Source organism: Gopherus evgoodei, chromosome 8 (genome assembly GCF_007399415.2).
Source record: "Gopherus evgoodei ecotype Sinaloan lineage chromosome 8, rGopEvg1_v1.p, whole genome shotgun sequence".
NCBI classification, from domain to species: Eukaryota; Metazoa; Chordata; order Testudines; family Testudinidae; genus Gopherus; species Gopherus evgoodei.
Window position 1 is genome coordinate 24,402,784 of NC_044329.1, and position 18,088 is coordinate 24,420,871.

Consider the following 18,088-nt stretch of genomic DNA (forward strand, 5'->3'; position numbering starts at 1 on the left):
TTTCCGAAACAAGTCTGTAGTGTCTTGCTCCTCATGCCCTGCCTCTGCTGACACTCACTCAAAATGTACCTCTTAAAGCCAGTATCTCTTCACCTTGCTGTCAGCTGTGTGTCTGGTGGCTCTTTCCCTCTCCAAGAATCTGTGTATGTCTGCTTCTCTCTGCAGTTCTAGTGGTGTCTGTGCACACTGAAGACTAGTAAAACAGGTTGGTCATCTGCCATTCTGGGAACAGTGGAGTTGAGGGATCAGGGGTCATGTGGAGAAGACAGGCAGACGAACAATTTCAAAGAAGCCATCAGCGGCTGTGTGCACTTCCTGACAGGAATGGGAACCGCCTGCAATGAAGATGGGGATTTGGTTGCTGTTGTCCCCACAGACCCTTTGTTCTCCCTTCTGGTGCCCCTACTTTTCCAGTTCGTCCCTCCACATAGGCCAAACTGAAGGACTTTTGTGTATGTATGTATGTATGTATGTGCAGTATTGTAGAAAGCCATCCCCACAAAATGGTCAGAGAAAACTGCTACTCGTGCTCCGCCTCCCTGGGATGTTCTTAAGTCAGTACAGCTCTGCTCTGCCCTCTTTTCGGGCTAGGGCTTGAATGCCACAATTAGTCATAGAATCAGGGACTGCTCTAAGGCAGTGGCTCTCAATCTTTCCAGATTACTGCATCCTTTTCAGGAGTCTGATTTGTCTTGCGTACCCCAAGTTTCACCTCACTTAAAAAGCTACTTGCTTACAAAATCAGACATAAAAATACAAAAGTATCACAGCACACTGTTACTGAAAAACTGCTTACTCTCTCATTTTTACCATATAATTATAAAATAAATCAGTTGGAATATAAATATTGTATTTACATTTCAGTGTATAGTTTATAAAGCAGTATAAACAAGTCATTGTCCATATGAAATTTTAGTTTGTACTGACTTGGCTAGTGCTTTTTATGTAGCCTGTTGTAAAACTAGGCAAATATCTAAATGAGTTGATGTACTCGCTGGAAGACTTCTGCATACCCCTGGCTGAGAACCACTGATATAAGAGACTGACTCGCCACAGAGCAGTAGCCCCCACCAGTCCTCCTTGCCCCTACCCAGTTTCTTTTGGAGTGCCTCGTGAATTCCTTGAGCACAGCTGAGGCAAACATATCCATGAAGATTTATGTTCTTTTCATCCTGTTCTGAAGTCTTCTGTTCTATGCACCTGGAACTATGCACAGCCAGAATCCAGATTTCACAGTATCCTAGACCTCTGCTCTTGATTCAGAATATTGTGGGTATCGATTAAAATGAAACCCTATTTTCAGGAGGTAAAATTGCAAGTATGTAAAGATAGACCTGATGTTTCATATCATACACAAATCTGTGAGTTACACATCTCAGACTCATAGCTACTAATGGTAATTCCACTCCATTGACCTCCAAACCTTCAGGTTCTTATAAATGCCCACAGGAAGAGACTCTGATGAGGGAAATCTTTGTGTGAAACTCCTTATGGAGCTCTTCCCCAATAATTACATCATGGAATAGTCCACTTGGTCTGGTCTACAAACCTGGCATATCCCTAGGTAAATGTGAAAGGCCAGGGCCATCTGTGTGGACTTGCCCTCTGTTTTACTCTGTCTCTTTGTTGTCCCCCTAAACTGAAGAAGCAATACTCCATTGAAGCTATGCTACCAAGTTCTTCCTCCAGTCATGGCTGCTCCCAGGAGAAGGTCTTCAAAGAAAAGATAAAACTTCTGCAGGCTGTATTCACTTTTCATGTGAATATATGGCCAGATGGACGACTGTGTGTTCCACAGTTCCCAGTTACTCATCTCTATGAATAGACATTGGAACCATAAGGGCTCTATAGCATCTGCAGGAATGATGTCACAAAAGCAGTTGACCAGTCTTCTTCTGTGCTGGAGGGAGAAGATACGTGTCAGATGTTTAGAGGTTCTCCTTAGACGTATGGACCTAGTTTTGCCAGAACCATTGATTTCAGTAGGAGTAATGCTGGAATAAAGGCAAAATGAAAACTGAGGCCCTCAAGCTGAGGGTAGTTAACCACTGGAACAATTTACTTCAAGGGTCTTGGTGGATTCGCCATCACAGGCAATTTTTAAATCAAACTTGGATGTTTTTCTAAAAGATATGGTCTCTGAATTATTTTGGGAAAGCTCTAGGGCCTGTGTTATACAGGAGTGGTAAGACTAGGTGGTCACAATGGTCACTTCTGATCTTCTTTACATCTGTGAGATTTCACTCTAAATATCTATGGTGTGAATAACATGCCTCCCCAACATTACACAACTACATGTACATTCTGGTAGGTTTTCTTTATTTTTTTTAGTTCAAGAATTACACACTAGCCAACATTATTATTATATATTTACATGCTGAAACTGGCTGCAATAAGTTTAAATTCAAGAAAATATCTCTTATGTGCTACTCATTTACAATCATCATTTTACTACCTCATTTATCCCAGAGGTTAGCAGTCCTTTTGAGAAAGACATGAAGATCTGATGCAATGATATCCACTAGTATTTTGCATTTTCTAGCCATTGGAAAATGTGCATTATGTGCATATAAGAAAGGCTACAAGGTCATTAGTAAGGCTGATGATTACTACATTATGAAGTAAATAGTACTAAGTAAAAAAGAGACAAATCAGAACTGTGCAAAGACAGCACTAACAGAACCATTTAAACACCCATGCAAATAAAAATGTGAAGGAAGTCAAATTATAGTCAGCTTGTTAGAATTACTTATGTTTCAAATGTCCACATGATCTTTAACTCAATCCATACGATGGACAATAAACAATAAAGCCTGGTGAATATTTGTCAAATGGCAGTAACAGTGCAAACATACAAAATGTTTATCAAATTGGAATAGATGACCTCATGGCTGAGAGAAACATTAAAAAAAATAGTATGACAGTATAGCTAAGATTTCCAACATTTCATATTCACTGTCAAAGCATTTACTAAAAAAAAATAATCATTTGATACATATAAATGTGTGTCTTGCATATACTTGCAGAGATGATCTATTTCAATTTAGAATTAATTAATGGATATTTAAAGTGTTGTTATTTTTACAAAGTAGACTAGGGCAACGGTTTTGATTAACATTCCATTTGCTCCTTAAAAATTTTGACAGAGTTCCTAGTGCATTTTTGTTAAACTTTACCTTTGGTGTTAAGCAGTGACTTACTAGTTTTCCCTTTTAAAACCATTTCTGGAGTGAATGTTCTTTGGCTTTGGGGGACTATGCTAGCTAATGACGGTCAAACACGTTTTTATTTTAAAGTCTACTAATATATATCATTAGAGAGACAGCTTTCAGGAACAGATGTAGTACACAGGCTTTCTGTAGTGAAATCCTTATAGACTGGATTCTCCTTTCCACTAATATCCCTTTACTGAACTGGCCAGAGCGGTGTAAAAGGGAATCAGGTTCTACCATCTGAATGCTGATCTGAGTACTGAGTGCTGAACTACAATCTTCTGTTGCTTTAATTTTTTAACCATACAAAAATAACCTGTTATGCAAGCAGTAACATTGTTGCAATGACTATTTTACACTACAGTACTTCCCTTGAATTTTTGTATTAAAACTTGTATCTCAAATCCAAATCTGTTTATGCAAAAGGGTGTTTAAATTACTCTGCTAGACCACTGCAATTATTGTACTTAGTAAAAAAAAAAAAAAAAAAGTCACTAAACAATTACTGTATCTATTGACTGCTCATTTACAGCTTATTTAGTTATTTACATAATTTTAGGACACATTAACCTAAACCATAAATAGAATCAGCTTTTTGCCTTACCATAAAGTACAAATTAGAAGTTAAAAATGTTTAAGAAATCTGATAATATTTACACAAGTTCAGCTTAAATCATGGTTGCTCACATTATATGTTCTATATACATATAGCAAAATGTTATGATCACTACTATTATAATATTGTACCATGGCCATCCCCCACCATAGGTTATTTTTTTCTATAAATATTTAATATTTTTGCTTTTTTTTTTCTTGGTATCAATAGGATTTTTTTGTTATAGAAAAGTTACTAGTGGACAGTGTTATTCAAAAAAAAGAGAAGAAATAGGCAAGCAATGTGAGGACTAGACTAATTTCAGATGCGAGGAGGTACAGTATATCACGTCAAACTGTGCAATGCTTCATAAGAATTATATGCATTGATCTGCTGATATAGAAATGCCCAGTTACCCTGTATAGTAAGATTTTTTTAATACATTAATTTGTTTTCTCAAAAAATTATTCATACTCTGGGTGATGATAGAAACAAAACTGTTATTAGCTTATTCCTTTAACACACCAACACTTGAATGTGTATTTATATAATGTGTATATAAACACATATGCATATATAGATATATATATATAAATATATTTGTCTATATACACATACACTTGAATAATGTTTAACATTTGTTTACTTCTCTTATGTTAAGTACTGTGTTAATTATGGAACTGGAACATGGTTTAATATTTATAGTAAAAGTTATTTGACCTTTAATTTTAATGCACACGTTGCCTAAAATGAACAGGATTTTTTCCCTAGGTATAAGACCACCTCTCACTTTCTTTATGCATTGTGCTTTTTGTACCTGACACATTTTATGTCCTTTGTATTAGAGTGTAAAATCTCTCTAAAGTATTCTGTAACATATTATTTAAGACTCTGGTTCTCCATCCCACCCCCAGGAATGATAAAGGAAATATTGAGAATGACATTGCTTGAGTCTTTCTTCCCAGTCATTAAACCACAATAGGATAGAAACGCAACATTCCTTATGCAAACACAGAAATATGTTGCATGAGTTTTCAGTTCTGAAAATGCATATCATACTTACTAGCAGTCATATACAGTTTATATTTACATATTGATCTCAAATATATCATTAATTAAAACTGTGCCATATTATAGTCATAATTTTCCCATGAATTTCACAAAGATGAAAAACACCTTAATTGCTGGCTGTTCTGTATAATAAAATAACAACATGTCTATTTCTAATTATATTACAAACATTATCTAAATTATAACTAATACTTTAGTTAGTGGATCTAACAACAGTGAACAGGAGTGGAAAGGTTTGGAGTATTTTTTTAGGTAAATTCTAAGGTAAAAGCTAGTTTGGTTGGTCTAATTTACTCAGAGGGTAGTACACACGATAAAAAGCACAGCTGTTGTACGCTGGCATAATTTATCACTTTTGTCACAAATGTCCCAAGAAGAGGAGGTAATGACGCACATTGCCTTGGTTCTGGTTCTTCCATACCAGGGTCTTGTCAGTTCTCCTCCCCTACACTACCCGCACCTCCCACCCCATTCACATCACAGTGCTTACCTTTAGTACAAAATTATACCAATCCATATTTGGAAGGGTCTTCCAAAAGTTTTTGTACATGATATTAGTAGCCAAAAGGAAATTAAAGTGCTCCTTCCTCCTAGTGATACATCTTTCACACCTGAGCAGAAACCAGACATTTTCTCTTAAAAGACAAATAGCAACATTAGAGAGTATTATGGCTTGTACTATAACTTCAGATAAATTAATATGCAGTACTAGGATCTGATCTCCCTGGTTTTGACTACAGCTGACCTGCTAAACCAATGCAGGAGAGTAAACATACTCTCTATTAGGTTTTATATTTGAGGCATAACTACCATGTGCGTGCACTGTGCTCCCTGTATTTAAATTATGCTTCTGTAAAACACAAGTGTTAAAGGCTCTTAGTGCATTGAATGAAAACTGTGTGTATAAGACAGCATTAGGTTATCACAAAGGGTGCCATATATAAAAAAATCAACTTCTAAGACTGTTATCAATTTGTGGTGTGGATCCTTTCCCGAGAAGTTAGGGTGAATTCGCATGCATGATTCACAGAAGTTCAAACTTCAAATGCATCTACAAAAGCACATTGTTCTGGCTTGTGAAATGCACTGCAAACTCATGTGCGAATGCCATGGAAAGGCTAATCACATGGTCAAAAGCTTGAATCTACATGCAGTTCAGCATTTGACCATAGAGGCAGTATTGAGTACCCACCATTCCGCTAAAAAAGAGAGTTGTGGGTACTCAGTGCATCTAATTTTCAGGTTCTTTCCCAATAACATTTAAAGCTATTTTTTCTCTCTTTCTGAAGCAGAAGCCCATGGTAATGTGGAAGAGAAGAAAAAATAGTGGTGTAAACTTGGCCTATTAATTCTCAAAGCTGTTTTCCTCTAATCTTTTGTCTCCCCTAAGCCCTCTCCACAGAAATTTCTACAAGCTACTACTTTTTTAAAGGAAAGAGAAAAAAAATCTGCTTTTTATGAAAAATGTTAAGGAATCATTCTTAAAAGGACTGGCAATTGAACCCTTAAATAGGGAAAACACAGCTGTAAATTTGCCTCTACTATATCAGAAATACTATTATTCAGAGCATGCTGGAATTTGTGGTTTTTATAAGAAATCTGTATATAGCTGAGAGGTAGCATAGTTACAACAGGATGTGGCTGCTGCTATCATAACCATTTTTCATCAAACTGTAGAGCGAATAATTCTGCAAAAGTCATTAGAAGTTGGTGATTTTTTCTTATCACATTTGTCAATTTTTATTTTTCATTAAATGAGCACATTTTTTACCTTGCCTTGTCCTTTAGGAATAGTTCTCCTATAAAAAAAATAAAATTACATGGAAGGAAAAACAAGAGGATACTATTTTTTTTAAATAAAAAATTCCCATATTTTCTAAGGCAAAATTGAATTTTGCGTTTTTAAAGGAAGCCATTAGACCTTCTAAAGCAGGAAATACTGAAAAGCTTAGTTAATCTCTTAAAGGCATGCCTACCGAATCATTCCTTTTATAATATCTTATTAAATTAAAAAAAAAACCAATGCATGGCACTGTCTAGTCCAGCTGGAGAAAGTATCCTATCTGTAAATTTTCTATTGAAGTTATAAAACTGGAAACTTTCTGAAATCTGAATTCTTCAAACAGCTAAGATATTAATTCCTGTAACAGTCTGCTCTCTCAATAACTCTCTTTAAATTGGATGTTAGATGCGAAATATAAAAGCATTCTCAGGTGTAAAGCACAGAAGCCTACAAACCTGAAAGAAAACGCTCATTTCCATATGAACCTTTAGGACTAATACAGGGACTATGACTGACAACATTCATTTGTACAATATAATCCTAGCCTTCCTTTTCTCTGGGGCTGCATTCTTGAATGGTTGCCACTTGTCTCCCTTTTTCTATCCTAAAAGAGCAGGGCACCAATGGTTTCCATTAGTCATCTGTAAAGTTATTATTTGGCCAATCAACATTTGGCACTTCGGACAAATGACTCCATCTCCCGGGAACTGAGCATATCAATATGTCCACCATTTAGGCCATGATAGGTTGGTCCATCTCTAAATGTGATTTCCACATTCCCCCACATATCAAAAGTACAATGAATCGTGGCTATGACCTTATGCCAACACTTTAAAATCCAAAACAAAACTAGTGTTACTTGCTTAAGTTTCTGTGCAAACTCCTGACCTGCTCATAATATCAGTCAAAGGTTTAGTCTTTCAATTAAAAAATAGCAATTACCTGACTACTGCTCAGAAATCTTTGACCATCATCATCATGAAGGTGAGATGACAGGCACTATTTGTTTTCAAGTTTACACATTTAGAAGGTAATGCATATGTTTCATTAGCATGATAGCATCTTAGTACACTCTTTAATCAAGTATAGATGCATATGTACTCTATGTGCAATTTCACAAAGAAATGACACATTCTGCTGTTAAAACTCAAATCTGTCTCTCAAATTTCCCTTTTTTATAGTTTAAGGTTTAAACTCAGATATGAGTGTTGAAAAAAATGATTGAATGGAATTTTGCCTTCACTCTTCATATACACCCACATTTTTAAAAGGGTGAACAGGTTTCTACTGTAACTAAGAATGTGTTTATGACTTAGCAGAAGCCACCAAAACATTATAAAACAGACCGTAGAGAGGGCCAGCAACTAAGGTGTTTTAAAGTAACTTTTATCCTGAATAGAATTTTTCTAAGTCCCACTTTTGGCTGTACAACCAAATTGAAGAGAAATCCAGTTCTTGCTTTCTGTGTGGCTTTTGTTTTTTAGTTCACATAGTAAAGCCAATAGACAATATTGAAGAAGGAAAAAACAACAGGGAAGAATATGCGTGACCATCGATCTATGGCATTTACATCAGTCAAGTCAGGGATGTTAATTTTCAGTTGAGAGGCACGTCTCCGTAGCCTACTTTTCTTTTGTGCCACATGTCGCTCCAGGGCATTGCGACCAAAGCTGTGTCTGGGCAAGCCAGCTTTCCGGTACTGGATGCTTGAAGTATCGTAGGCCAGCATAGTGCTTCTAGGGTCCCCAAGCCCCATAACAGCCTCGGAGGCAGCCATCTCATTTTTAATTTCAAGTGTGCTCAACAAAATGTTTTCATGTGGATCCATCTGTAAGATATAAGAAGGCAGCTTTAGCATGGGGGAAAGAAAAGCCCAGTCAGTTGTAAACTGAGACCACATTGACAAAGCTTAGACCTAACAATACCAATCCACGGGATGCCTATCTATCTAAAAAACGTCTACTCCTGTCCTTTAAATACAACCATGACAGTTTTTTCTGTCATTCTTTTGTAAATGATAAGAGTAATAAGGCCTGTCCTGTATGTCTGAACAGATTATATACGCTGGATCCCAGATTTTGAGAGCAGAGGCAATACACAGTTATGACCCAGAGTCAGTGGCCATATCCTAATTTCACATGCCTAGCACTAACCTCCATGCATCTTGAAAAAGTATGGTACTGCCCTTGTGCACACATATCTGGGTTTAATATAGTGCTAGGAGTTTTTTTGTCTTGTTTTTTTACTTCCATGAAATGCAACCTCTGTTTTAGCAAAACCTCCAAACGTGCACAACATAGGTGAATTCAGTACTGCTATACATGAATGCTGGAGCATGCCTGTGAGGATAAAGCAAACATGATTTCCTCCCCCAAGATATTCAGCAGTTTTGTAAGAAGATCATATAAGAAATCTTGAAACTCTAACACAACCACTGGCTACTGGGAGAGAAAATACTGACATACTCTGTGTTATACCTATAGGCAGTCTCCACTCTCCAATGCTCATGATCTTCATAAGCACAGTGCGTGTTGGGTCATCTCATCAGACCAGAGCACTGGCAATAACAAAAGAGCTGAATTTTAGAGGCAAGAAAAAATGCACTTATTTCGGAGTGTAATCACATTAAATGTAATTGCACATTTGTTTCAAATGTGGTTACTAACTTTTAAAAAAAAATTAATAACTCAAACAAGGCAATTCAATGAAAAAAGTATTCAGTGAAAAAAGCATTAATGCAGTGTTATGATTAAAAGCCTGAGTACTCAAAACTCAGGGCATTCAAAGATATGGGACTAAATTCTACTCCAGTGCAAATCAGGAGTGCAACGGTGGACCTTAAAACTTTTCCATTTTTTAAAAATAAATACATAAGCTTACCTAAACACCTGTACTTTTCCCTGCAATTCCCCATGTAGTTATTGCAAGAAATATTTTGAACTATGGAAATACTGAGGTTAACTAACGGACAATATTAGATAATTAATTAGGTCAAAGGATGAGTTACAAGCCTCTTCGAAAGTTTCATTTCCCATATTGTCTAATCCAGCTATGAGGGGTGAAAATCTGACTCTACTGAAATCAATGGGAGATTTGTCATTCACCCCAAAAGGGCCAGGATTTCACCCAAGAGGTTTAACAAAGGTCAGGCCTTGGGTTACTTTGGCTTAAAAAGGAAGACAGACAGCTGTACATTGATAAGAATCTACCATAGGAATGACTTTGGTTTAACCAAATTTGGCCACAGCTGAAGTTCTTTGAGACTGAACTGAATCTGAACAGTTTATCTACCCTCTGGCTAGCACTGATATCAGCCCACAAGGTGTTCTTTAAAGAACATTATAGAATATACTTTGAAAATACAAACACAGGAAAAGTTTTATTATAGTCAAATAGACTTGGACCTAGACATGCTACAATAAACAGCTAAGAACTTTTCTCCACTTAACTATCTATTTCTTTTGCACTGCGTCTTGTATGGCTGCTGTTGATATGTCATTAAGATCACTAAAATGTTAGCATGCACCTAGAAAATATGGCAGTAGATAGTGGATTAGTATCACTAAAAACTGAAAGGAAGTAGTTGCGAGAATATATTTTGTTTTAGATTCTTTATTTATTTAAAATTCTAAACTAATCTCTGGGACTAGGTGTCTTCTTCTGCACATATCACGTTTGTCTAACAACATGAAGTTGGAGAGGAGGTTTTGCAAAACCTCAACAACTTTTTTGAAGAAAAACAGAAGTAACCCCAAATACAGTAGATTAGTGTTGGGCGAACCTCCAAATGGTTGAATGCTCAGATAAGCGCACAAAAGTTCACATGCGTCTCCAGAACTAATCTGACCTTCCCACACCTGGAACCTTTGTTTGAACATCTCACAAGAATACTATTTTTCATGGCATTTCAGATCTTTCACCTCCAATCCAGGAAGCACAGAGGAATGTGAAAATGAAAAACAATGAAAAAAGTTAACCTAACTTTTGAACCTCGAAATAGATTCACTATGAGATTAGAGTGAGGAGTGTCATTTGAACTTATCAGGTTCGCCCAGCCCTAAATAAAATGTACAGGTATTTTTGTTATTAAATTGGTATTTGAGATAGAATGATAATGAATCATGTTTACTGTACACAGCAGGATCCCAAAGCGCTTTACAAACTTTAGAAAGAAGAATCACTTCACAAGCCAGTGAAATGCAATCACCTGTCAGGTGAAATGTGGTGACTGTCTATCAGTGCAGAACAACACACTTAATTTTAATACAGGAAATGAAGAATGTTGTAGCCAATTGAAACTATGGGGAGGGTGGGTGGGTGGTGGTGGGAAGGTCAAATAAGCAGAACATAATTACACAAATTGAAATTTGGCCAGGAGGCTTGGGGTTGTGGTGCCTACTCTTACAAAAAGTGCCATGGGATCTTTAATGACCATAAATGGTCAGGACCTCAATTTTAATTCTCTAAGGATAAAAACATTTAAAAAACAATGAAAGATACCTTTGTTGAATACATTTCTGGACAATGATATGTGCCAATTATTCTTCTGTCCTGTAAGTTAATAAAATCAAGACCAGTTTCCTTAGAGATAAGGTAGCTGTTATCTTTCAGTAAAAATTTATGCACTATAGGGTATTAATAGGATATGCATTTTTAATTAAAGGTACAGGGCCCTCTAAGCCAACAACCAGCATAAGTATATTCTGGCTTTAGAGGTGCTATTACTGCCTTGGCCCTGCCACTTGTAGGTAACAAATTAGTGATGCACAGTATTTTTTCTGAGTGGTCATTCTGACCCAGGAAGATATGATGATATGAAAAGAATCATAGAAATTATTTTTTGGGGAAGTGGGCATACAAGTGGTTTCAAAGGTAGTAGGAGAAGGTTAAAAAAATCTTTTGGTGCTGAATGGTTGTTCAACCATACAACAGGACTCCTTATGGTGAACAACAGAGTTCAAACATAATGGAGAAATTCCCTGGGGAGGAGGGAGGGAAGAAGGGAGGATGGGAAGATGATGAAAAAAGTAGCAATAAGAACTATGGAAATAAAAGGTGAATTCAGAAGTGGAATAGTAGAGCCTAGAGCACAGCACACATGCAAGAGTTTTCATCACCCGTCTAATAAGGAGGATGGCAAAATAAATGGTCTAAATGGTATTCATAGGTCCAGGTTGACGTGAGAAAAAATGACCGTGGAGCCCTATAAGAGGGCTGCTGATCTTTTCTGATGGCCTCCCAAACAAAAGAAAGACACAGAGAAGAGTGTTTAAATGTTACCATTGTATATTCTCTCTGCTATACAGAAACTCCAAAATGATGGCTATCCAAAGGAATTCCTGTTACACTTATTAATTATCCAATGTACAATATCTTAAATAGTACAACTTCTACATTCATGCTCATGTGTATATACATTTAGGAGGATTCACTTCCACAAACAATCACTCTTCTCTCTAGATGCTGGTAGGGAATCAGTATCTGGATTTTGGAGTATTATCTCCGGCTGTGTTCATCATTTATTCAGAAGGTATATTTGTAATGGATAACTTAGCTATTCAAAACACATAATATCATTGACATCTTTACTTTCTGGTATTCAAACAAAATTCTTGTTTAATCTATATAGTATAGATACTTGCAGATACTGATTGCTCATTTTAAACACAGAGTGGTACAGAAGAAATGTGTAAGATAGATATGATGGCTGGTATTTCTGTGAAATCTGAGTGAAACAAGAACACAGGTGAAAAATGCATAGAAATAATGCACAATTTCATTAGGTAAGGTTAACCCCTGCCAAATTTGCCAAAGCCAAATTGGTCCATTCTGCCAGGACAGGAAAAGCAAAATTATCTAATTTGTTCAGAGGTTTAAACTGTACTATTGGGCCTCATCATTTACATATACTGTGAGCAAACAACTTAGAATTAACTCTCTAGACTGGAATTGAAGGAAATATGTCTTGGAAAGGGTCACATACGGGAAATGCCAAAGGACATAAAATAATCCCTCTAGAAAGAAAACTACTTGAATCTTATCTACAGGAATTGCACTGGTTATAAGAAATAAGGTGTGTAAGAAGGAACAGAGATATTATGGAGGAAGACTCTGTATACACTATGGGGGAAGTCTCTGTATTAGTCTCTCTAATTTCACTCTAGAACAGGGGTTGGCAACCTTTCAGAAGTGGTGTGCCGAGTCTTCATTTATTCACTCTAATTTAAGGTTTAGCATGCCTGTAATATATTTTAACATTTTTAGAAGGTCTCTTTCTACAAGTCTATAATATAAAACTAAACTATTATTATATTTAAAGTAAATACAGTTTTTAAAATGTTTAAGAAACTTCATTTAAAATTAAATTAAAATGCAGGGCCTCCTGGACTGGTGGCCAAGACCCGGGCAGTGTGACTGTCACTGAAAATCAGCTTGCGTGCTGCCTTTGGCACGTGTGCCATAGGTTGCCTAACCCCTGCTCTAGAAAATATTCAAAAAATGTAATGGTTTACAAATGGCAGCCCAACTATATGTAGCTGTTCTGGAGTGGTAAATGTGCTACTAAAACTAAACAAGTATGCACTTCAAAATGCATGGTCAATATTTTAAAATCTCCAAAATGGAACTGTGCCACTAAACATGCGCATGTGCTTTGTGCCTCCACAGAGAAAGCGGGCTTTACTTTCAGAGCTGTAGGAATTGTTCAGAAAGAAACCTGACATTAAGCAAGCAAAGCTCACATGGGTTCAGATTTTGTAACAACTTGAAATGTGAGTGAGGTTCACAGACTCTGTAGTTAACCCTGAGGTGAGTTGTGAGCAAACATGGGCTGAGTTATGATTTCAGGTGATTTTGTTTGATTTCAGGCCAAGATCGAAATTCAGCAAAACTCTGCAGAGTCAGTAGTGATTTCCTTCAGGTTCTTGGGTTTATCTAAACCCTAAAACTCAAAGTAAATCAAGGGAGTTTAACTCACACAGATAGGAAAACAGATAGGAAACTTAGAAAAGAAACTGAAAAAAAAAACCAAGACTGCTGAGCTTTACACGTCTCTAATTACTTGCAACAAAATTCCCAGGGCCTAATTTCACTCTCAGATGGGTGTTGCTTTTATGGGGGAGGGATAGCTCAGTGGTTTGAGCATTGACCTGCTAAACCCAGGGTTTGTGAGCTCAATCCTTGAGGGGGCTATTTAGGGATTGGCGATTGGTCCAGCTTTGAGCAGGCGGTTGGACTAGATGACCTCCTGAGGTTCCTTCCAATTCTAAGAATTCAACTAAAGTAGATTTCAGTGGGGGCTGTGAATGCGTACATCTGGGAGCATAATCTGTCATAAGTGCTTCAGTATCCTGAACATACAAAATGGCCACGCACCAGAAACAAAAAAAATGTGTATAGTTTTTAATATCCACTGCACACTCACAGCATTCCAGGATGTGAGGACTTTTATTCTGCAACAGTTATGCAGCATAGAAGAGGAAAAGGGGGAGTCTTTGGGCATCACAGTGGGGGTTAAAAAAAAACCTCAGAAAACTCCATAATTTCCACACAACATCCACACTCCAGACCTGACTCTATGTTCCCTCAGGGTTTGAGCCAAAGCCCACTGAGGTCAATGGAAAGACTCATTAATTTCAAAAGGTTTTGAATCAAAAGCTGAATTTGCTCCATGACTTACAATGTGGAGAACACTGTTGGGAAAGGCCAGAAATGTAATTCTTGGTCTCCTTATATCCAGTCTCGGGCCCTAGACTAGTTTACAGCAGCCATTTTGTAATACCAGTTATCCTTACCTATTTCCAGGAGCAAATGGACACAGGCACCTGAATCAGCCAGTGGAGAGAAAGATGAGGAGCAGTCTGTACAGATACAATTTCTCCCTCCCTACTTTTAGACCGGGAAAGTTTAGCCCTACCTTATCCCCTAGTAAAATGGGAGGGACTAGGCATATAAACAAAACCTTTAAATTGTATGTTCAATTTCCATTTCCTTATAGCAACTTTAGTTGACTGTAACCTGCAACTAAGTCCCTGAATCAGGGAACCATCCCAATTCAGGATAGCACTGAAACAGATGCTTAATTTTAATGGGTCTTAATCACATTCTTAAAGTTAAACATACACTTAAGTGCTTTCCTGAATCGGAGCTTAAAATATTACATTAATATTAAGCCCCTCACCCCCAAATCTACCATAGTAATGTATGTAATAGTTGTTAGCTATTATGAATCCTCAGGGGAAGGAAGAAGGATTCATAGGAGAAGGAAGGAATTTTACAAGACAAAGCAGATAAGACAACACAGAAATGAACTGATATATAAGAAAACAATAATGAATGTATTTCAGCTATCCCAAAGGAATAAGCTTACACATACATAACAAACAGACCTTTTTTATCTCTGTAATGATATCTGGAAAGTTAAATACCCGTTATTATCAGAAACACATTATTTAAGCTACACTGCAATTTAGAAACCTAAAAAAAGAGAAAAGGTATGCATTTGAAAAATGTAATTAGAACTCCTTGATCGTATTTAAGGCAACCACAGCTCTTTACGAAATCTGAGTGCAGAGAAAAAAGGACATCTGTAAATATATGACATCATAAACCACTATAATTGAAGTGGAAAAAAACATTTCATTCTACCCTGTACTGGTTCTAGCTTAAAGCAAACAAAAGAACTGTGAACCAAATTTTCTCAATTGTGCATACAGCATAAACTTTTTTTTTTCCTGATTGGAAACTAAACTGAAGGTTCTGAATTTTAAAATTGGACCTGTCTGAACTATCTGATTTTTTTTTAAATGGGAGACGTTGTGTGTGCTGGGGGAGGGAGAAAACAAACCTTTACCTGAAATAATATATAAGGAAGCTTTTTAGTAGAGCTGACTGAAAATTTGAAAATGTAAATTTGCAGCAAAACTATAAAAATGTTGAGACATTTAGGAAATAGTGAAGATAAGGGATTTTAAATCCTTTACTAGGCCATTCATCTGTTCACTGGATGGCTTCTGTTCACTGGAGTACCTGCACTGGACATCCACCCAACACTTACAAATTAAGTTGCGACATATAGTTTACCACCTTTTCTTCTTATCAGAAAAGGCCCTTCCTGACACCCATTGTGGGGAAGGCGAAAAACCTCACTCCACCAAAGCCAATCTAGTGGTTAAGGAAAAATTCCTTTCCAGCCCCCCTAAAAAGGAGTGACTATCACAATGCCTACAGCAAGTCCTAACCCATCCTGATATTAGCCACCTCTCAGGGAGGGAGGGGGGCTTCCGCCTTGCCAGCCGCGTGGAAAAGGAGCTTCCAATGCCATGGGCTTGCACCTTTATGCATTCTGACCTCAGATCCTGGGGGATGAGTAAGTGCCACAAATCTGACCACTGCTCACTTTTTGCAGCAATTTCTGACCCTCTTTCCCATCTCTGCCATAAAGCATTGCTGCCTTCCTTCGGCAAGCCCAGACAATGTTCCCCCACTTCAGGTGCCGTGCGGTCATTCTCACTCTATTTGGGAGGTCATTATCACACATCTTATTCTAATCACATTTACATATGTCTACCTTTTGGGAAGATCATACAAAAATGCTTTTGTTGCGAGGGAAATCTTTGCAGTTCATTTTTAAGTAGCAGATTAACTGAACACAACATTACCCTAGATAGTAATTTAAGAGCAAAAAATGTATTTCTTTTAAAAAGAAATGAAGTATAATTGATAAAGTAAGCCTGGGGAGGAGGGGCTGAGCAACATTTCAGATGATGATTAGCTGTGTGAGTTATGACCTAACTAAGACAGAATCAAGCCGATGAACAGGAAGCATGTGCAAAAATATGTCATGTATGTTTTCAGTATCTTAAAGACATTTGTTTTTTCTTGCATATCGAAATGTTTTTGTACATAAGGCAAAATTCTCACAGACTTGCTCTCAGTAGGGTCTACAGGAGTGGGAACTTCATATTAATTAAGCTTATGAAGTACCTCAACATAAGGAGTATGCATCAAAAGCCAGTACAGAAAGAGCACCAAATGGCTTATCTCCAAACATTTGTAACTGAAATTCTCTATTGCAGCTCTTTGAGTGTTTCCTGAAAAGCCAACTATGCTGGAAATACTTGACTGTTTACTGGTGGTAGCAATTTGAAAAGATAGACACAAAGATCTTACACCATCATTTGGAAATAGTTGTGTTTTTGATACACAAGCTAGACAGTCAACATCATGCTGACAAGTTTTGGCACATCTAGCCCATTCTCAAAACAAATTGCTGTAAACTGTAGACAGATTATTTTTCCTCCATGAAGTCAAGTCAAATATATGAAGCCTTATATGGCAAGCACTCAGGCACATGGGGATGTTTAATCACAATTTGGAAGATAAGAAACTGGAGAAAAGATTGCATAGCATGTTCCATTCATCTTCATATGATATAATTGCTTGGATGCAGGTTTAACTTCAGGATTTTGGAGAGTGTCAGAATTATGATTCTTTGGCACCCTAATCAAAGCTTAAGGGAGGCACAGGTGTCACTGGCCTTAAGCAGCAGTGGCAAAGACTGTGAATAAGAAATGTGGTGACATTTCTCTTGACACCAACAGGGCCAGAACTGTATTCATGATTATTATGGAGAATTATTTGCACATTTCTAGCCAAAGGAAAATGTTTATATTTTTGAAGGTTATCTTCACAATGAAGGGGCTAGAAATGTATTTGTAAACACAAATGAAAGAAAATGAGTAAAGGAGTGATTTCAAGGTTTGAAAAATTGTCTGTGGCTGTGGGCTTCACTGATTGTTTGGTATCATTAAAATTAGCAGTGCTCTGTTGTAAAGTAATTAGAAAAGCTCCTCTATCATTTAATTTGTTAGAATTAGAACAATAATGTGTGGCTTACCTGTACCTTGATATTCTAGTTTTAGGGCATGTTTGGGGGAAATATGCCTGACAAGAACAGAATGAGGGTTTCTGTTGCAGAAGAAACAGAGGCATTTTAGGCTTTTTTCCAAGTATAATTGTGCATGGATGTCAAAAATATATACATTATATATTTAGATTTATATGTACACTCATTCTACGGTTGGTAAAGAAAGGGAATACATTGTTTTGCCCCTTTTTGCCATTTTCACTTGGAAATTTGATTTTTTTTAATGTTCAGATTAGCTATAACACGCACACACACACACACACACACACACTCTCCAGAAAATTCAAATTATCAACAAAAAATAGGGTGTGATAAATGATTTTTGGTGGAAATTTTCTTCTTTCTCTCTACCAGCTCTTGTGTGTATGTGCATGTCTATATTGTAGATCTATAAATGACAAATGTATTGAAAAAATTTGCTTACATGCACACATGCGCACACACACACACACATACAGAGCACGTGTAACATAGGACTCTGTATCAACATCTTCACTCCA

The 18,088-nt window shown here is 36.9% G+C and overlaps 1 protein-coding gene across 7 annotated transcripts in view; it reads right to left on the reverse strand.

The window, feature by feature from the left end:
• Window positions 1-2,302: 2,302 nt before the first annotated feature.
• Window positions 2,303-18,088, reverse strand: part of GABRB2 (gamma-aminobutyric acid type A receptor beta2 subunit) — a 278,489-nt gene continuing 262,703 nt past the window's right edge. For 3 of the 7 annotated variants that reach the window (XM_030573200.1, XM_030573202.1, XM_030573205.1), the window contains 2 exons: window positions 11,162-11,212; window positions 2,303-8,489 (listed from right to left, as the gene is read on the reverse strand). In XM_030573200.1, the coding sequence (XP_030429060.1) occupies window positions 8,142-8,489; window positions 11,162-11,212 (399 nt within the window). In that variant the 3' untranslated portion in view covers window positions 2,303-8,141. Of the gene's footprint in view, window positions 8,490-9,138; window positions 9,219-11,161; window positions 11,213-18,088 lie in introns of all 7 variants that reach the window. The other 4 variants (XR_004001666.1, XR_004001665.1, XM_030573204.1 and 1 more) reach the window with 2 other exon arrangements.